We start from the raw sequence: 21,397 nt of genomic DNA, 5'->3' as shown, positions 1-21,397 counted from the left end.
CTTATCTGAGCTACCTTGGGCGAGCCAACTTTTTATACATTTCATTAGAAAACGTGGTGTACCGTTAACATGAGAAACAGAAACTTGGCTTGGCTAAAAGGATGACCCGCCTTGCCGGATCACTCTTTTAGGGTGGTAGGGTCACCCTCCTAGCCGGGTCAACTTTTCTCCATACAGCAATTTCGAGAAAGGTTGTCCGAAAAAGTACACGCGACAATCCCGAAAGGTATATTGTGGGTGGTTTTGAGTTCACTGTTCTTCAAAAACATTTGGAAGAATGGCACGAGAGGCTATGGACGTATGTTTCCTAATGCTAAAGGAAAGCAACAATGGAAGATTCGACAGCTACAGAGTCAGGAACAGCGTATTGATCATATCCCGAATTACCGTTCGGGATTGTCGCGAGCACATTTTTCTGTTAACCTTTCTCGAAATAGCTGTATTGACACGTTGGCTCGCCCAGCTGGGTCGACTCTGTCAAGGCGAGAAAATCATGCAGAGCGTGCTTGAAAACTTTATCCTCATATAACCGCCGCTGAAGTTGACTGGACTGGGACTGTGACCCTCTCCTTCACATACCGTAAAACGGGTTCTAAGTAACCCCAAATTCAATAATAACAGCAACTCATTTATCGAGTAAGTTTAAATAACGATGCCCGGGCCATTGAGAGACTGATTTTCAACGTAGAATTAAAAGAGAATTGAAATGTTTACATTTCTCTGTTGATTTTTATTTTGTAGGTGCTTTAATACTATAGTACTTTAATACTATAATACATTAGCATGTAATCTATTTTACGCATGTCTGTATGATGAGTGTATATGTATGTAGCATAATAAGACTCGCACTGAACGCACACGCGCAGATTTTCTTTTCCTTTTGGCGTTGTTTCTACATATTGAGTTTCCGGATCATTCTGCTAATGAACTGCGTCAGTTTCGACTGTGCAAATGTTTCAGTGCCGTTGTTGTTGTTGTTGTTGTTCACTTGGTTTCACGTTTTTGATAATCTATCCTTGGTGTAATCCGGCATTATGCAGGGGCACCCGACGACAACAAAATATCTGTTCGGAAGACGATTTGAGATCTAGAATTTTCGGAACATTTGCTGTAAAGTTTCTAGCTTGCCTGACTCTCCTAGGATTTTCGAACATCTGAAAAATGGTATAATTGCCCATTTTTAACGGATTTTTACCCTTAAAAGGTGACCTAGAATTTTCGGGAGCCTTTTTTCTGACTGAAATTTTCGAAAACATAACTTTTGATCCCTATAATTTTCGGATCACTAGACTTTCAGCTAGGAAATCCGAACAGATGAAAAATTTTTAGGGGATAAAAATATGCCTTCATCTAACGTTTAAATACTAAAATACGTTTCACAATGCTATGTTTATGTGGTTTTGAACTATATTCTCGTCGGGTGCCCCTGATTATGGTTCTCAACGGATATCATGCAAGCAATAACATGCATATTATTTTACAAATTCAATGCAAAATCCCAATTATACGCTACATTAATGTGACAGCTTATTTGGTCTTACATGATTTCTCTTGGCGCCTTCGTTGTGTTTATAAGTTATTCATACCGATAATTACGTGAGTATTATCTTACAAGCAAAGTTATGCGTTAGTTACTACAGCTGATAATTCAAGCGTTTGCATGTTTATTATTTTGAAGGGAACAATTATATGCTCCGTATAACTGAGCTACGTGCTCATCACTGATTTCCCTGATCACGATCCACTTTTTCCTCTCCGTCGCCATCGTCCCTTGGCTTACTGTCATTTTCTTGGATCTCCATTTCTCCATCAGCAAGGAAATTCCTATTCGAGAAGCCTGTTGCTAAGTTCTCCTGTTCTGGACTAAATGTCTGAATAAAGACAAAAAAAATTGAGGGTAAACAATCAGCTATGATCTTTTAATTCTTCATGATCATCTATAAATTGTACGTTTATCGACTGAAATCATTGATGGTCAGGGTAGGATTTTCCTGTGAAGTATTTCCTGACTAGTCACCGGTCGGCTTTGCGCCCGGGAAGGGGGGGGGGGGGGCACTGCCGTATATGGGCTATATAGGTATGTGCCGCTGTGAAGGGTATGGTTTTCAAGCAGTTTACTCTAGGATAGGGTATATAAATCAGAGCGTTTGGTTGAATATTTTATCTAGACTAAGGAAACAGCTACTCTAGGATAGGAGGGATTTGGGAGTTTATTCTAGTATAGGGTAGCAAAATTCAGTTGAACTAGCTCTGGTATAGGTTAAGGGTTCCAGGGTCCCAGCGGCACATCCCCACCCAGAAATTCCTAAAGTACCCCCCCCCCCCCCCCACTCCCCGGGGCTTTGCGTAACGCGCACGCCAGGAGCAGAGATTGATGGGAATGGAAATTAAAGGGAAGAACTCTCTCCCTCGCTTTCCTCTTTCCCATCACACTCAGTGCGCCACTAGGGAGAGGCTGCGAGGGACGAGTAGGGACGTGTCAGGAGTATTTCTTTGTATTTTTTTTGTAACCTTTTTTTTGTAACCATAATCGTAGTAACACCTAAAGGGTCAGTAATTACTGCCACCTCCTTTACCCCTCAACCCTGTAATCCAAGTCCAGTCCTGTATACGAGTTTTATATATCTATTTAGTAATGACAAATTTGCAAGTGCCTTTTTAGGTGGCAACACAGGAAAGGTGCTAAACTAGATTAAGAAATTGGTGTTTGAAACCTGGAGGGTAAACTTTTTGCCAATAAATCAGAATTGACTATATTCGTCTGAGCTCGAAAATCAAAGCGAAAGAGTTACTTTTGTGGGTGAAGGATGGGGTTGGAAGGGGTGGCCAGGAATGCAAGGTAAGGAAAGCTGTTGGTTTAGACTCCCTGATCCCCGCCTCCTTCATACCCACCCCCCTCCCCCAATTCTCTCTTCCATTTTCCAGTAAAGATTTATTTCCCATTTTACCAGCCGATAAAAGGCCAAAATAGTCCCGGCATTTAATTGAGGAATGGTAACATACCATGAAAACGAAACGCGTAGACAAACTATTGCACTAGTAATTCTCACCTTGAGTTCTTTACTATGAGGGCGTGCAGAGGCCGTCTTGGGTGTGTATATTTGTTCGGAGCCAGACAACTGGTACATTTCAAATGAGGAGCTAGAAGGGTTGTAGACATTCTTCTGCACAAATAGTCTTTTCTCGTCACGGAACTTATAAATGCTCCTCCCTTGAAACGCGCTGTTTTTGAGTCTGTTGTTTTGTACCTGCCGAAACAAGAGAGTACAAGATTGCATGTTACGGTGAGATCATTTGTGATAAGAACACTGGACGGAGCGTGCGCCAGAGAGGAAGACAGACATCGTGGGAAAATGTTCCGAGTTCCGAAATATGAAGATTACTGTCTGTTCACGTGACCTCTTTTATCAACCTGATGGTTTCCCTCGACGTCCTCTCGCCGAGAAAATCAGGTTGTAACACTTGTTTATACTTAAGCACGGCAAATGATTGATTATGGTGATCATGACGAATTGGAGTTAAAGTTTAAGCTATATGATAAGGGAGCTGTGAATACAATTTTCCATTTTGTCAGTTATGAAATGATCCGAAACGTAAATTACACCTGAGATTCCAACACCACCCTTCCCCCTATGTAACGATAAGAACAATACGATACCTCGATTTTTGCCGGGTAGCCTTATGTGCTACCAATACGTTAAGCATTACCATTGAATTACGAGATTGGAGTAAAGAATAACCTTCGAAGGCACGAGCTCTGAACAAAGAGGAACTTACCTTTTGAATTCCCACAAGAATCAGTAAGATGACTATCACGGGACCACACACGATGAGAACAATGATCCATCGTGCTAATCCTGAACTATCTTTTTGTTCCTCAGGGCACGCAGTAGGAAATACACTCGTGATGCTTACACTAGTAGTGTGGTTGAACTTATTATCACCACCTTCCGCTCTCCTAATGACATCTTTCAATCCGTCGGTTCTGCTTACGCTCCATGTGATTTTGAAGTAAATTCTGTAATCGAAAATGAGGCTTCCTTGACGGAAGTTACTTATTTCCACCTTTATAAAAAGTTCGTCGTATGCTTTCTTGAGCACTTTGGTTAAATGTTCAGTGAGTTCACTATGAAGCGTTTTGTAATCCTCTGAGTTGATATCGGAATAGGTAGGGGTCCACTTGTACTCAATGGTTACAGAACCTCGAATCAATCGGAAAGTCACTGGTGATTGTGATGGAGCTGCCGATGACAACATTGATTGTGATGACGATTGCCATGGTGATGGTAATGATGACGATGGTGATAGCAATGCTGTTGACGATGACGATATCAACTGTGATGGCGAAAATGACGATGATTGTGATGACGTTGGCGGTAGAAATAATGATGCTGATGGCGATGGAACTGGTGATGACTGTGATAGTGGCTGGAACGATGATGATGACACTGATGATAATGATACGGAGTGCGTTGCCGATTTTGATGGAGCTGGTAGTGATAATAACTGTAACGGAGAAAGGGACGATGGTGATGATGATGATGATGATACCGATTGTGATGGAACTGGTGTATCCGATGATGACTGTAATGGTGGTGGGGACGATGATGATGATGATACCGTTTGTGAAGGCGATTGTGATGAAGCTGGTGATGACGATGATGATGATGATACCGATTGTATCGGCCATTTTGATGGAGTTGGCGATGGCGATGATGACTGTGATAGAGGTGGGGACGATGATGACGATAGCAATGACGATAGTGATGATGACTGTGATTGAGGTGGAGAAGATGATGATGATACCGATTGTGTTGGCGATTGTGATGGAGCTGGTGATGACGATACCGATTGTGTAGGCGACTGTGATAGAGATGGCGCTGACGATAATGACTGTGATGGAGGTGGTGATGACGATGCCGATTGTGACGATGATTGCGATAGAGCAGGCGACTCTAATGACGATGGGGACGATAATAGCGTTGAGGACGTTGGCGGTGTTGTTGCTTGTGATAACCCTGATGGTGATTGTCTATTTGTAGTGTTGATGATAGCGATGGTGACGATAATGCCATTGTTAATAGGACTGACTCTGATGATGGTAATGATGCAGATGAGAGCGATGATGATGATGATGATGATAGAGGCATCTGTGGTGATGAAGTCCTTGACTGTGAAGTGGGCGATGGTGTTGGTGTCGAGGATGAGGATGAGGACAACACTGAAGGCGATGATATTGATCGTGATGACAATGACAAAGATGTCAATGAAGCCAGATCAGGCGTGACAGTTAATGATGATAATGAATGAAACGATTGTGAATGCGTAGCTGACGATGCCGATAGTGAGGTTGTCGATGTGATTAAAAATGACAACGATGTCGATGATGACAAAAGTGGTGTTGACGATGGTGATAATGACATTGATTGGCGTGAACTACTAATCTCGATGGACATGTCAGATATACTTTCCCATTCTGTTGGTGATTGCATTGATTTTGTACCTGAAGAGCGAGAAACAAAATGGGAAAGATAAATTCATCATTCTTTAGCTTTCTAACATGATATAAGCGTGTAGAGGTGCGGTGAGCGAGAGGTTAGCACGACCAACTTAACATCTGTAGGTCCAGTGTCGAGCCTTTTCACTCATTATTTTTCACATTTCCCATAATAGGCCTTGTTTCAGTTCGGTTATAAGCCCCCCCCCCCCCCCCTCGGGATATAAGTCCTCCTTAAACAAACCCCTTACGAATTGTTTAGGCCCAGCAGAGGTTCAGGGTATATGGTTTTAGTAGTCTAGTATGTCTTCCCCTGTCTTCTTTTTTATTAATATGCATAACTGTCTTCCTCCATACTAATGAGGGTATTCCTGCATACTAATAACTGTCTTCCTTCATACTTATTAAGTGCCTAGTCAGCGTCTTCCTCCATACTAATGAGGCTCTTCCTCCATACTAATTGAGTGCCTTCCTGCATACTAATTCCGTATAGGTTTACTAATATGCGTCTCTCTACTACTCTAGGCACAATAGGCTTGCCCGTTTAGTAACTTGAGCCCAGTTTTTGGACCGTCTATTGAAAAAACTACGAATAAGAGAAGCGATCACCTAGCAACGCGAGAAACGGCTTACTATATCTTATTTAGCGCTATAAATCGGATATATAAACAAAACACACACGCGCATACACAAAGTAGAGCTGAAAACTCTTTACTTCAATTTTGTCTGACTATAACAAAACCGTTGTCTCCGTTCTATCTCGAGGAAATGAAAAACTATTGAAGTCTTCTCATTTTCACGGACCGTTAGTCAGTTCATGATTATGCGGGTTAACAACCCGACATTTGCATACAAATTGCCTCTACAGCTAGACCCAACGGACAGTCTTGACATATTATGACACAAAACAATAAAAAACTTAAGAAGGATCAATTGAAATACGCGACTATTAAATGCTCGCGATAAAATCAGACACGTCTCTTAAGACACAAGAAATCCACTTTATGACCCTAAAATAAAATAAAAAAATACAAATTGATTTAGAAGGAATCTATGAAAATAGTCAAAGAAAGCAAGCTATTTTTTTTTTACCCTGCGTTTCCCTCCTCCATTTTTTTATTCCCTCCTCCACAATTTTATTATTTTCCCTCCTCCTCCTCCTCATTTCTAAAACGTGACACCGACTCTCTTGTAAGAAAGTTAAATTTGCATAACGCATAACGCATAACGTGAGCTTGGGATGCCTGTGATGAATCCTTGTCTAGGATAGATTCAACGGTTCATTGAGGGGCGGACCATTAGAAAAGATATCGTGGGGGGTGGGGAATTTTTGAGCCACAGGAATTTTTTTCGTTATCAAATTCCTTTTGTGAACTGTTTTTAGGCCGTAGCATGAATATCTTTTAGGGTTAATTTTCGTGCATGAATTTTTTCCTTTTATTTTGCCTTGCGCGAATATTTTTTTTTGTACTTCGCCCGCCCCCACCTCCGTTATGAGTTTTCTAATGTTCCGTCCCTTAATCTACCATTATCCGAGTGATCTCGGATCACTGATCCTGTTCACCCCACCTCACTTCACACTGGATTCTGACGTCACAACACTGGACCACTGACAAAAAGGCAGAAAAACGTGCCCGCCAGCTAGACTTTCTTCTCAGCAACATGGACAACAAATCACACATCTGGTTTTACTTTGATCTGCACTCTGAAGAATGGCTTTACCTTAATGGACAAAAAAGATCGACTAACAATTAACGACTAACCTTTTTAAATTCTCTTCCGAAAAAATATTTTTTAAAAAAATTACAAGTTGTATTCCTTATAATAAATTATTTTTAATGTCAGCAAACACAAAAGAGCGACTAACAACTAACCATTTAAATTCTCTTTCAATTACATTTTTGTAATAATTCAAGTTATACTACTTATAACAGTTTCATCATGAAAGTTCTTATCCTATACATTTCTTTCACCCCCCTTCCCCCCCTTTTTTTATGGGAGCTTACATGTGACATTTTCCTTTACTTAATTCTAATCTTGTATATTATCCGATAATTTAGAGTATTATCCAATTTTAAAAATTATTTCAGAATTTTTGTAACTCTGCAGATGTCGCTATAGTTACTGGAGAAACTACTGAGTCAATTTCAACTCTTACTGAAAGGAAAATTTTCAGAGTCAATAATTCCTTGAGTTTTTTTAAGAACAAATATATTTCAATCTCATCTTAACTATTTCAATGATTCGATAAATTTTTAAGAACGACTATACATCAACAATTATGTGAAGCTCATATAGTGGTTTTACTATATCAATTAACAAACCATCTGGCTTATTGTAATTTGTTTTCACCAAAGAAGCATTTTTACGTTTTCATTATTTTTTTTTTTTTTCACAAACATGTTTGTTACTTATAATTATTTTTGAAGAGAAAATTACACATTAAAGTTATTGAAGTAATTCCTTTGATTTTTTGTTTTCCTTTGTTTACCCTAGAGTCTCTCCTTTATTATTCATTTATTTTATTTTATTTCACTCCTTCTATCATTTATTTTATTTCATTTTATTATTAAAAATTTTTATTTTTATTTTTATCATTCATTTTATTTTATTTTATTTTAATAATTATAAATTTTTTTTTGTTTTTTTGTTTTTTTGTTTTTTTGTTTTGTTTTGTTTTGTTTTGTTTTTGTTTTTGTTTTTGTTTTTTTTTTCTCCTCTCTCTTCTTTATTTTTAACTTTCGAAGAGGTTGACATGACTGCTTTGCAGTTTGCCGGTCCCTCTTTTCCCCTTTCACCTTCCTATCATCCCACTTATTGTTTTACCTTCTAACCCCTCATCCTCTTATACTTATCCTAACTCTATTTTGAGGTTGACATAGCTGTTTGACAGTTTGCCAGTCCCTCAATACTTATTCTTTTTATTTTTCAACTAATATATTTTATTTAATCCTATCCTTATTAGAATTTCAGTAATTATTACTTTCTACCTAATAAATTTTTGCACTTCTTTGAGGTAGACATAGCTGCTCTGCAGTTTGCCCGTCCCTCATTATCAGTGCTAATCTTAACATCTAACTTTTCTGTTCTGTTTGTATACACACAACACCCTTGTATACACACACCCTCCCTCCCCACCTTACCCACTATTTTAGTGGAGACTTGGGAACCCTTTCATTAGGGATTCCATACCACACCTGTAATGCCACAAAGGTTGCTAGATATATCTACTGTCCCCCGTTTTTTTTTTTGTTTGTTTGTTTGTTTTTTTTGTTTTTGTTTTTGTTTTTTTTACAAAGTTCGGGAGCTTTAGCAACGACGACGACGACGGCAACGAGAACGTCAAAAAGCAGTAGGTTTAGATAAGTAAAAAAAAAAAAACAAAAACAACTCTGTTAGACTACGAGTAGTCCCCCATTTTTCCTCAGGGATAGTAGAGCGAGCGAAACGCGATCGCGCGTGAAAATCACCCCACGCGAGAAAAGCAGACACGCAGCGTGTCGCCTTTGCTCGCGTGGGGTGATTTTCACGCGCGATCGCGTTTCGCTCGCTCTACTATCCCTGAGGAAAAATGGGGGACTACTCGTAGTCTACAACTCTGCGCCGGAATCACGCTTTTTTGTACAATTCTTTGCCGTCACTGCAGGACTACGACGTGAAAATGCCTATTTTCACATTATAGGGGGACGTAAACAGGCGACGACGAATTTTTCTTTGATTTCTCTTTCGTCGATGCTAAAGCTCCCTAGTGTGTTTTCGAAGTCCCCGTTGCCGTCGTCTTCGTACTTTCGTATTTTATAAATTACTTAGGCATTTATATGGAGTCATCAGAGCATAACGTTGCTTATTATCTTCCCACAAATTTTGCACTAACAGGCTGATTTTTTCGCAAGATGGGCCTTTTCGTCTAGTTCTTTCTAAATATGCTAACCTATTTATATTCCTTAATTTATCTGACGTCATCACTTCTCTTCTCTATTACGCTTGACTTAAATTTTATGATGTAGCAGAAACGTCTTGTGAAAGGGAGCTAAAAATGGGTTCCTTGCGTTGAAGGGTGAAACGACTATTGAAAAACTTCATACAACAGCGAATTGCTTTATTGTTATGTACAGGGTGAATAAGCTTTATGGAAAACGGGAGAGAGCCACCAGAAGTTTGATCTACTTTACAATAAGAAGCTGGGAGGTAACAAATATCGCCTTGGGTTTACAGTTTAACCTCTCCCTACGGACACCTCTCTGTTACGGACGGTTCGTTTGGTCCCAGAAATGCCAAAAATCGTACATTCATTACCTCAATAATACGGACACCTCTGTAAAGCGGACGCTTGGTTCTGTCCCTTTGATGTACGTATTAAAGAGGTTTGACAGTATTACTTTAAAACATTCATTGGTTCACTTTGTGGTTGATTCAACTTGTTTTTTCTATGTTCCCACCAATGGCGTAGCTGCACCGTTCGATATGTAAACCACGCACAATCCCTTGATTCGCTGTGACGAAGAATTACGCTTAGCCTGCGAAAAATACCGCCATCTCTCCTTGTTCCCCGTAACCCTTTAAGCCCAAGATCTACATACAGATTCTCCACTCTGATCTCCATACATTTCTTTTAAGAATAGTGGAGAAAATTTGGTTGAAGATTAAAGTATTCTCCCTTTGGTAATCAATTTAGTAATTCTCATAACCTTTACTCTTGATGATCTGCTGATGTTGTTGGGAGAAATGTTGGTCACTCTTGGGACCTAAAAGGTTAAAAAAAAACGTCCCTAGGAGAGACGGCCGTATTCGCAGGCTAGCTAAGCTCGAAATGTCAGCTTTTGAATCTTTTTTTTTCCGGTGAGAAATTGATTTTGATAGCTCAGTTAATAAAATCAAATTTTGTGTTTAACTCCCCACCGACACCTTGCCACAGTTTCTTTTGATGCAACTAAGTAAGCGTTCCGCTGGGATGACCCGGAAGAGGCTCAGTAAGCGGATCGATCGGATTATAAAACATCAAAGGAGACGATAAATTTATCCTTTTGAAAGACTTCATAGGTTCATTTGATTTACCATGATCCGAGTAACCTCGGATCACTGATTCTAATCCGAATCATCCCAAAGGAACGCACACTAAACCCTTCGTGACAATATTTGGGCGCCACTTTCTCGGCCAATCAAAATTGACTTTAAAACCGGTCGTGACTTGCTGGTATGCTTTTTCCCGCGCTTTTCGCCGGGGACACCTCATTGGTTTAATATCTGATTGGTTCATTTGATTATCTTCTGTAAGTGTGATTGGACAGACAAAGTTCAGTCGAAGCGTCCCTAAACCCGACACCCGCGGGCCTACGGTAATGTTCTATTGAATGAAGAGTTCAAGCGGCTGTAAGTGGAGTGGCCGTTTTAAAGCGATTAGTTTCGACTGATTTTAAGATATTCGACTGAAAAATGCTCTGTCTTCTTAGCTTTGTTCTTGTTGTTGCTGAATATGTTTTGACGAAATGAATGTTGCTGTGATTTGCAGTTTTCAATGGAGAATTATCGCGGTTTGATACAGGACATGAGTCCACAGGACATGAGTCCACAGGACATGAGTCCACAGGACCGAGAGGTTAGTCGGCCAAAGAGGTTTTCTTTGTTGTTGTGACAAATAATAATATTTGCGTGTGTAAAGAAATGGTGACGAGTGAAATTAGAAGAATTTTGACAAAATGTAGGTGAAATCGTTTCTTGATTTCACCAGTATATCTCTTTTTTATGTCATGGGTGACAATAACGCTTATCGTGAGTTTTGACTTGTTCGTATGGAAAACTCCAAGTACTGAAAAGTTTAAAACATACATTAGAATCCTTGTTGATAAAATTTGTGTTCTTTCGTGTGTTTAGGCACTCCTTATTGTCTTTAAATGCTCTGACATCTTCATTCGTGTTATCTTTAAACCTTGACGCCATCTGGTACGAAGTCGACGTAACATTGTCTTAGCAATTTTGCTGTAATTTCACATGTGGATTCAACGCTGAAATTTTGCGCAAGAATTTAGGAGCAATTTTTCACCCATGATTTTATTTTCACTATCATACGCTTGTTCCCTTTTCAGATTTTTAATTTTGACGTGGAAAATATTGAGTGGGAAATCTATCTTAAGCGGTTTACCATCGGCCTTAAGACATTCCTGTTGAAAGAAGATCTGGCTAATCTTCCAGTGGCACATAGTCGCATCCGCAAGTAAGTGGTCAAATAACTGTTACCTTTCATTTTGCAGGCGAGTGGTTCCAGAAAATATGCATTCATTCTTACTTTCTGCATAGGGCCAGTAAAGGTGGATTTCCACTGTCGCGTAATTTTTACGTGCGTACATGTTACGCGCGTAAATAAAATAGAGGCAATGTACGGAATGTCCCGCGAAAACGTAAGAGTTGAACTTCGCTCAAGTTTACACGCGGTTTTTCATACATTGCCTCTATTTTATTTACGCGCGTAAAATTACGCGACGGTGGAAATCCCCTCTTATTCGAGATACAGCGCGTACTCTTAACGGCTTTTCTGATCACGACTGTCATTAAATCCAGAAACATTCGTCCCCTTTGCTGGCTAAATGTTAGAGACGTCAAATTTTACTTACATGATTTATCTGACAAAAAACGTGATCTAATCTGCGCATAAAGTCAAGAACTGCTTATATGAGCAAAGAGCACTCTTTTACTAAAGCACTTTTCCTATGTTGTTTTCCAGACTTGGTAACATTCGTTGGACGATGTACTTTTGTTTGTTTCTTTTCGTTTCGTGGCTCATAATTAAAAGGTTCCCAGCCGCACAGACCGCTTGGACCCAGTGCTTATCTGGTGTCCACAAGCTGGCCCGGGCCCTGGAGCCATTCAAGCTGTCCAACTAGAAGCCTTGACTTTCTAGGTCCTCCCAGGGGTGGGCTCCAAAAGGTCCGGTGTGGTATTAAACACGAAATTATTTTGTGTAAGTAATGAAAACAGAGATAAATTTCGTGGCACATCAAGGAGTTCCCAGCTGTACAGACCGTTTGGTTCCGGTGCATATTTGTTGTGCTCAGGCTGGCCCTGGTCCTTGAGCCGTTAATGGTGTCCAACTAGAGGCCATTTGCCACGAACTATCAAGGTCCTTTCAGGGGTGAAAAGAGTGTTATTGGTCAGAATTTGAAAAACAGTAATCATAAATTACTTTAGAAAGTTAATTAAGAAAACAATCAGCAAATCTCATGATGAATAAGAAATGAAAAGTAGGTTTAGGTTGATCAGTTATAGTCGTTTGTCAGATTGTTTATTTATCGTTATAAAAACACTAAAATCATTCATACCAAGAGATCATAATTGGACCAATCATAATCTGTTGTTTATACTCTAAATGTGGAAGCATGCTTATGATGATTGCCCTTAGAATACATGGATAATTTAGCTTGAAAAGTAGGGATAACCAAGAAAATCAGGTTACTGTATGTCTTGACATTGAACATTTGGGAAGTTTGCAGTGGTGCACTCGCAACATTTAAATCGATATTTTTTATAACTGAACGAAAAGAAACAAGTTTTAATCATAAAAAATGAATAATTATTAAGTGATATGTCCCTGGGATTTCCTTATTGGTTAGAAAATTGAAAAAAAAATAGCAGATAAATGGAACGAAAAGGTAAAGAACATGTCCTCCTTCCTTTCAAATCCCCTTCGAGCGTCGCTGTTTGCTAAGTTCTGTCTCTTTCTTTATTTGCTTATTGCAAACTTTCATGACTCATTCTCCGCTTATTTGCCCGTCTATTTTGACACTTAGCCCTTTGGGTAACCAGCATGTAACTTAAAATATCTCTTCTTAATGTAATGTAAAGGTTATGAGGACAAAGGATGATATCCAAAGTAAAAAAGGTCTTGGTCGTTAAAAAAAAAATAGAAAAATTTTCGTAGAAAATTTATTGAACACGGTTTGGAGTAAGTGCATGCCGCGATAAGGGTTTATACGATTACGGGGCAATTAATATTAGTTTAATCTTTTTTGAAATGTTTTGTATGTCTTTAGTTTATACGATATCGTTTTACCCACCGTACTGTTATTCCGCATTGTATGATCAGATCATTTCATAGGATAGTAACTTTAATATATAAACACCAAAAAAGTAGACCGTTCTGCATAGAAGAAAATTTCTTTTAAGAAGACAGAATTGCGGTCATCATTGTTTAAGATTAGGTTAACAAATAATAAACATGTAAACGGCAGAATTGTAATTCTGGTGAGTGAATGATGGTTTTGGGTTGATGTTTGTTTGTTTTTTCGTTTGGTCTGTTCGTTTTTTCTTTTTCATCAAATTGCTCGCTTTTGTTATAGACGCGCGCTTCCTTGGAGGATACCGACAATAGGAAAATAGCCAAATAGGAATTAATTAGGCTTACCACAGGTAGCCCGAGCTCGAAATATGAGCATCGGCGAGCATTAGCATTGTTGCATAGCATTCTGTAGAAGGAATTATATGGGGAAAAAACCTATCGTTTGTAACCTACGAAGATGAAGGGATTTCAACATAAAACAGCTTACCTTACATAAAATGTGTGTTATAGCTCTCCTGTGTTGTCCATGGGCCAATTTATGGCCGTTTTAGGGGTTGGGCTGTAAACGGATTTCTCTGTATATTTATAAACCGTTTACAGTACAACCTATAAATCGGCCCATGGACCACACAGGAGAGATGAAACACAAATTTTATGTAAGGTAAGCCGTTTTTTTTTATTGAAATCCTTTCGTTTTGGTAGGTTTCAGAAACGATAGGTTTTTCTCCATACAAATCCTTACATTTAGAATGTTGTGCAACAATGCCGATGCTCGCTGACGCTCATATTTCGAGCTTGGGCTACCTGTGGGCTTACAAATAAACAGTGGGCCATTTTTCATTCTCATGGAAATATAACTCATTTTCACAAGAAAGTGAGGGTTTTTGGAACTCGGAAGTGGCCTATTACAGGGCTTTTTATTTGCAGAAACAAATACAAATCCGTCGGTTCTACGCATATATTGCAAGTGAGTGCACCCTATATAGTGTGACCCCTGTCACTCTCTTCAGTACTATGAAGAAAGTGACAGGGGTCACACAAAAACAGCCAAAAAAACCGACTAGATCGTTGAATTCACACCAAAAAAAAAACACAGGAAGACATCAAAGTTAAGTCTCCTTTATTTATTTTGTAGCAAAAAGTGAAAACAATGATATTTGGCCTTCGCAGACCTCAGTATTTTATTTCTCATACAAAGTCTCAACGGTCGCTTAAAACGCGACACCGAATCTCTTGTAAGAAAGTTAAATTTGCATAACGCACTCATAGCGTGAGCTTGGGATGCCTGTGATGAATCCTTGTCCAGGATAGATTCATATGTTCATTTAGAAAAGTTATGGTGGGGGGTGGGGAAGTTTCGAGCCACAGGAATTTATTTTCGTTATCAAATTCCTTGTATGAATTGTTTTTAGGCCGTGGCATGAATATCTTTTAGGGTTAATTTTCGTGCATGAATTTTTTTTCCTTTAATTTTGCCTTGCGCGAATAATTTTTTTTGTACTTCGCCCGCCCCCACCCCCTTTATAAGTTTTCTAATGGTCCGTCCCTTAATCTACCATTATCCGAGTGATCTCGGATCACAGATCCTGTTCCGGATCATCCCCTGGGATCATCCCAAAGGAAAGCACCCCAAGTAAGTCTAATTAATTACTACTTGCCTTCTTCCTGTCTTCCTTTTAGCATTTTTTTTTCCATAACAATGTTATTGCAGTTAGGTGTAAGTCCTGGTGCTCTTTCTATTATTTGAAACTAAGAATTCATTCGCATGAGTATGAACTGGTTTTTATATGTTGAGCTGTGCACAAGCCATCGTTTTAAAAAGAAGGTTTAGCATGCTCTGAAACTGTTTCAGTTTCAGTTTAGTTTCAATGTATTTTTTTGGCCAGAAAAAAAAAACATAATTGTGCATACAGACATTCAATATATTACAAAAATGTTATTTAAAGATTAAAGAGACGTAAATTGCAAGTAAAAGAACTCTAAAAAAATTTTCTGGCGAGGAAGCTCAAATGGAAACCTTGGGGCTTTTTATATGAGCTCCCTCCCTAAACTAAGACTAAACATAATGAATAAATAAACGGCAAAGTCATACTGAAATATAATTAGGATAAAAAGAAAGCAAAACAAACCCGGACAAAACAGACAAAACGCAGCAAAAAACAAGTATTATTTACAAATGGTTAATCAACTAAGAGGAAATGTTTTTAATCTGGATTTAAAAAGAGGGATAGTGGCAGCAAAAACGAACGTAAAGCATTTTTTTCTCTTTAATTCTCATCTCGTAAGTATATGGTACAAACTGACCCAGACATAATTTAGCCCATGTTTTGAACATTTGTATAACTGTTAAGACTTCCTGGCTGCGATGAGACGATTAGTAGTACATTAATAAAAAGCCTTTTTTAATCAATTTGTTCTACAGATGTATCGATCAAGACTCTAATACACTTTGTTTCACTGATCATGACAGCTCGTTTTCTAAAAATCAGACAATTGTGCTATTTGTTTTGCCAATTGCACGGCAGCAACAAGATTGCCAATAGCTCTGGCGTTTAATAAAATGAAAATACAACCCACATATCTAATTGGTTTTCAACATGATGAAGCTATCACATAAGGAAAACAGATATATTAAAAAAAGGTTCGCTTGAACGTAGTTGCTTCGGAGAAAAGTAATGGTAATGACAAAGTACCAAGCTATTAGAGAACTGTATTGTTCTGCAAAATTCACTGTAGAGTCGAGGAGAGGTACATGGCGAGTTAATTTTTCTCTAAGACAAAAGAGGATAGCTAAATGTGATGGTGCAAGTTCTATTTTAATATTTTGGGTTCTTTATACTCAATCGAAATGAATGTCACCCTGGCGTTTTTAATTTAAATATTTTACCTTTCATATAACAGATCTGAACTGGACGCGCCGGGAGATGATGTGAACGGGGGAAATAAATTAAAAAAACAATTTAAACGGAAGATATAATCTTGACGTAGTGAAATAGCAATTTAAGCAGTTGCAAATAAACCGCCCAAAATGTTAAAATTATAGCCCACAAAGTTTGACATGTTTGGGATATACTCGGTTAAGACTTCCTCTTCTAAAGAAAATGTGGCCAATTTAGTGCTGGTATCCATGTGAACGTCAGTCAAAGTTGAAGAAAAACGGCACAAGCAATTTGAAACTACAAAATACAGAAACACTTTAATATAAGCCTCACCAGTAACAGGCTCGCCAATATATTCTCCCCTCTAACTTGCAATGAAATGAATTTGATTTATTATGATATTTTGAAGCTTTTACCAGTAACTGCAAAACATATTTAAATCAGCACTGCGTTAGCTTATTTCGAACAGCTTTTTCCAGTTCCGTTATAATCCCCCTCGGATATAAGCCCCTCCGTTTAATTTATCAAGACCCCTTCTAAAAACCCTTACAAAGATGTATAATCCCAGGGCTTTTAAGCGGCAGTTTACGGCACCGCATATCATATGTTTGGCTCACAAACTTAACACCTCCGTTGAGCAAAATTTTCTCGTTCTTGCTCTCACTATGTTTACTAAAACTGCTGATTGCTCTCAGCTAATCGTCGAATTCAATTCTTTTTTTCATGATTTTTATGTGATAAAAACAGGTTAGATTCTACTTTCCTAAGCTCGAACGAACGTTTTATTTTCTTTAATTCCCACCTCGTAAATGGCCCAGACTTTCAAGCCCATTATGTGAACATTTGTACATTGTTACTGAGACCTCACTGCCTGCGATGACATTATGAGCGCGTCGATCAGTTTAACTTCTAGCAATTGACGAAAACCGTTTTTTACTCAATTTGAATATATGCTTAACAGAAATATCGATCAAGACTAACAGTTTAACTCGTTTTCTAAGAGCCAGGCAATTGTGCTATTTGCTCGCTAACCGCACGGCAACACAAAGGCAACACCAAGATTGTCGAATTCCATCGTTTAAGAGTGATTTTCTGTAAAATTCGAACTTCGGCCTGACACGGTACCTCATCGATTTGGCTGATTTTCGGCATGTAGTTTTAGAATGGTGGCCTAAATATTGAATGCATATTCTAAGGTTCGAATTATCTTTGGTTTCAAAGATACAGGAATGACAGTTTAGACGAGGCCTCGAGGGGCCGCCACAGTTGGTGAACTGAAGGAGATTTACAGTAATTAATTCTAGCCTTATCATTAAAATAACTTAATCGTGACTCATACAGTTGGAAAGAACTATCCTTCCTCTTTTCATTTACCTACTCTTATCTGAAAATGGTTAAGCCTGAGCTACGAACGACTATAACTTCTCACAGCACTTTTTTGGTACTCAAAAGGTACACAAATTTGGTAGAAATTGGAAGGTCAATATCACCCATGCCACATCGATTTAGACTAAGCCATTTTAACTAAAAGTAGTTTGTTTATAGATAAGTTAGACCGTTGAATAAAATAATTGGGCAAATGCAGCGGGGCAGATATATAATTGCATGAATGCGCAATGGTTCAGCCACTTGGCCGCTAAAACATCCAAACAAAATTCGGTGAATATTTGAAAAGAAAATTCTTTAAAAATTGATCGTGTCTCTTAAAGCCTATCTATCGCTTAAAAAACCCTCCCTTGTAATGTAAAAAGATGATCTTTTGATTCTGATCTTGCGAAGAGCTTGAAATATGCGCTAAAATGAAAATTATAAATTTTGTTACACACGGCACTAGCTCAAGTTCGCTCTTCGAGTTGCCAGAGCAGTAGGAAGCCGCTCGTGTACCGCACAGTTACAATTTTCTCTGTAATATTTCGCTGTATACAGCTACAAATTACATATTTTCTTCGGCAAAGATAACGCAAACGTTGCCAATTTTTATCTAAAGGCTAGAAAAACAAACTGTGCACTGCAGCTTTATGCAAATTATATGGTATCAGAAACCCATAAGGGGTTGAAACGTGTAACTCAGCGGGGGGGGGAAGCTACTTCCTATACATTCTTTTAAACGCGTTCAATGCTTGTGAATATTCATTTTGACCATATTTGGAAACCTTGGTGACGGATATCCATTTTAACAAAATGGCTGCTGAGCGATCACCATGCAGATGTTTTAATACAAGAGTTCTGCATTTCAGGGTTAAAAATACATCGTTAAAAGACAAAAAATGGAAAGAGAAAGTTCAAAAGAATGCTCAGCTTTCTTTTTGTGGAGAAAGGGAAGCTTTTCATCAAGAAATCGTCATTCGAGGAATTCAACCTCGTTTTCTTCACGGCGGAGCCCATGGTCTGTTTTGAAATGCAACCAAGTCAGCGAAGATTTTGCTGAATTTTCAGGTACACTTTGCACTCTATGGTCAAGACAATTACGTTTTTGAAAGGGAATTTATGTATTTTTAAATGTTTCATAGACGTTTTATAAATTTTTCTCTTCGGCGCTAAAGAAAAATTACAAAATGTGCCCTGATTTGAGATGGATTTTGTGTTGAAATTTGCCATGTTCTTAGCCGATGCCACTTACGTGAACGGATCCACGATCCAGATAGTGTTTTCCGAACTGCTTTAAAGGATTAACTTTTTGGACTTTGAATAAAAATTTTCAAGAAACGGCTTCTCTGTCTATTGTTTTGAGTTTGTTCATTCATAAAATTAGATCAAAACACGATCGTGACTACAACATCTAAGTTTAATTTAAGCTTTTAAAATGCTTCTCACATTCATTACAAGCATCACTTTTTGCGAAGATGTCAGGTTCTGCAGGTTTTGGACACTTTTCGATAAGCAGCTAATGAATTTTATTCGAAAATATTTTTCACTGTTTATTCTAGACTTTTAACATAAGAATTTTAAAAGCCTATTTGCAGTCTAAGTTTACTGTGCAGAGGGTCAACGAGGCATCGTTTTTTGAAGTCACAACTTCAAGAAGTTGCGAGGCCGTCAGTGGGTTTCATAATGTTAAGTTTGGCCCGGGTGGTAAGGCAATAATATCCTGCTCAGTGTTTCGGTAATATTCCTGGTTTCAACCTTTGAAAGCTTTCTCGACTTTCGGGAGTTTTTCTCCCGTTTGTGGGCCATTTTAGGGACCTTAAGATCCAGGACGGGAGAGAGGACGACGGCGCGCCAAAGGACGGTAAGGACTGGGCCTAGGTCCCCGTCTCACGCGATGGATAAATAGCTTAAGATTGTTGCCGACGGGGACGCCATTTTGCTTCCAGAATATTTTGGCCATTTTGGTTTATTCTACAGCATGTTAAACATTTCATATCGTGGATTAGGAAGCGTTTTTTTCTTACATCTTGGGTATTGGGGGCTTCAAAACATGACGTAAGTTTTAAGCTTATATGGCAGCTTAATTCGTCATCTAGCTGATGTCGTAGTAAAAAAATTTTCTTTTCCTCTAACTCTGTTGCTTGATTTGTTCAGCTTGTTATCTTATGTTTTGTGTGTAAAAATACGCGTTAAAATGAGTTTTAAGCATGCAAGAGATGCCTTGGTTCTATGTCATGACAACGGAGTGATAGGCGACGAGGAATTTTGCTTGCTATACGATGCAAATCGATCGAAAAATCCCGAATTTCCGTACGAAGAGTATGGAAAATTTGATCTTGAAGATATGGAGGACGATGAATGTAAAGCGGAATTTCGCTTCCATAAAGAAGACATCCCGGTGCTGGCAGAAGTCCTTGGTTTACCCGAAACTTTCACCTGCAGCCAGGGATCCGTGACTAATGGCATTGAAGGGCTATGCATTATGCTGAAAAGATTTAGCTACCCCTGCAGGTACTCAGATTTAATTCCCCGTTTTGGTCACGCTGTTCCTGTGATGAGCATGATCTGTAACACAGTAGTTGACTTCGTTTACAACCTCCATGGCCATAGAATAACCGAGTACAATCACAACCTTCTTGATTCGGCTAGCCTTCAAGTCTATGCAGATGCAGTTTTTGCAAAACGTGCTGCCCTGGATAATTGTTTTGGTTTTGTGGATGGCACGGTCAGGCCCATTTGTCGCCCTGGGGAAATGCAAAGAGCTGTATACAATGGACACAAACGTGTACATGGACTAAAATTTCAGTCAGTTGCTCTACCAAATGGCCTCATCGCAAATCTTTTTGGACCTGTAGGTTAGTGAATTATTCATTTCGGCTAAAACCAAGGCAATGGGAAGGTATAAACATGAGGCATATGATTTCTTTAAATCCCTTGGCCACTTGTAGTGTTGGCTTTTTTCTTCAGACTGAACTCAAATGATTCTATTCATGTGACCTCTGTCACGAATTGTCAGAGTTCACATGCATTGCAGTACGTTATGACATAGACACATTTTTTTTGTAACTTACCGTACCTGTGAACAGATGTATATAGGGAGACAACATAAAACTTATGTGTTAATTTATTAGTAGGTATTTCTACATAAATGAGTTGAGCCTCAAATAAGCACACATATCTATCAAGGTCACAAGGGTTTTGGCTTTACATAGTATTACTGTAGCTGGTTTGAAGGAAGTATTAAATTTCAAGATTGTAAGCTCAACATCAACAATATTTCAAAACTCCACTATATCTCTTTTACAGAAGGGAGAAAACATGATGCATCAATGCTGGATGAGTCTGGTCTGTTGAATGAGCTTGAGAGGCATGCATTTTCACCAACTGGCCAGGTAATGTGTATTTATGGTGATCCAGCATATCCCCACCGTGTTCATCTGCAAAGACCATTTCAGTATGGAGTACTGACACATCAGATGCAAAGTTTCAATGAGTCCATGAGTAAAGTTCGTTCCTCAGTCGAGTGGATTTTTGGGGACATCATTAACTATTTTAAATTTTTAGATTTTAAGAAAGACTTGAAGCTGGATTTAAGCCCCATTG

At 38.7% G+C, this 21,397-nt stretch overlaps 2 protein-coding genes across 2 annotated transcripts in view; one reads left to right on the top strand and one right to left on the bottom strand.

Annotated features, from left to right (window-relative positions):
- Positions 1–11,801, top strand: part of LOC140940446 (fatty acyl-CoA reductase 1-like) — a 42,052-nt gene extending 30,251 nt beyond the window's left edge. The window contains exon 14 of the mRNA XM_073389423.1: positions 11,581–11,801. Coding sequence (XP_073245524.1) covers positions 11,581–11,712 — 132 coding nt within the window. The 3' untranslated portion in view covers positions 11,713–11,801. The remainder of the gene's footprint in view (positions 1–11,580) is intronic.
- LOC140940641 (uncharacterized) lies at positions 1,719–6,609 on the bottom strand. Its single transcript, XM_073389630.1, has 4 exons — positions 6,590–6,609; positions 3,778–5,221; positions 3,051–3,248; positions 1,719–1,871 (listed from the first exon to the last, which is right to left on the bottom strand). The coding sequence occupies exons 1-4, from the start codon at positions 6,607–6,609 to the stop codon at positions 1,719–1,721; spliced, it is 1,815 nt and encodes a 604-aa protein (XP_073245731.1).
- Positions 11,802–21,397: the final 9,596 nt, after the last annotated feature.

The sequence above is a fragment of the Porites lutea genome, chromosome 6 (assembly GCF_958299795.1).
Source record: "Porites lutea chromosome 6, jaPorLute2.1, whole genome shotgun sequence".
NCBI classification, from domain to species: Eukaryota; Metazoa; Cnidaria; class Anthozoa; order Scleractinia; family Poritidae; genus Porites; species Porites lutea.
This window is presented reverse-complemented; position numbering and strand designations above follow the sequence as displayed.

Coding starts and splice junctions, on each gene's coding strand:
- LOC140940641 (XM_073389630.1), bottom strand. CDS start 6,609: ATGGAGGAGGGAAACGCAGG. Junction 5,222..6,589: donor ATGGAGGAGGGAAACGCAGG/GTAAAAAAAAAA, acceptor CATCGCCTTCAG/TGTTGTCCTCATCCTCATCC. Junction 1,872..3,050: donor CTCATAGTAAAGAACTCAAG/GTGAGAATTACT, acceptor GTCTTTATTCAG/ACATTTAGTCCAGAACAGGA.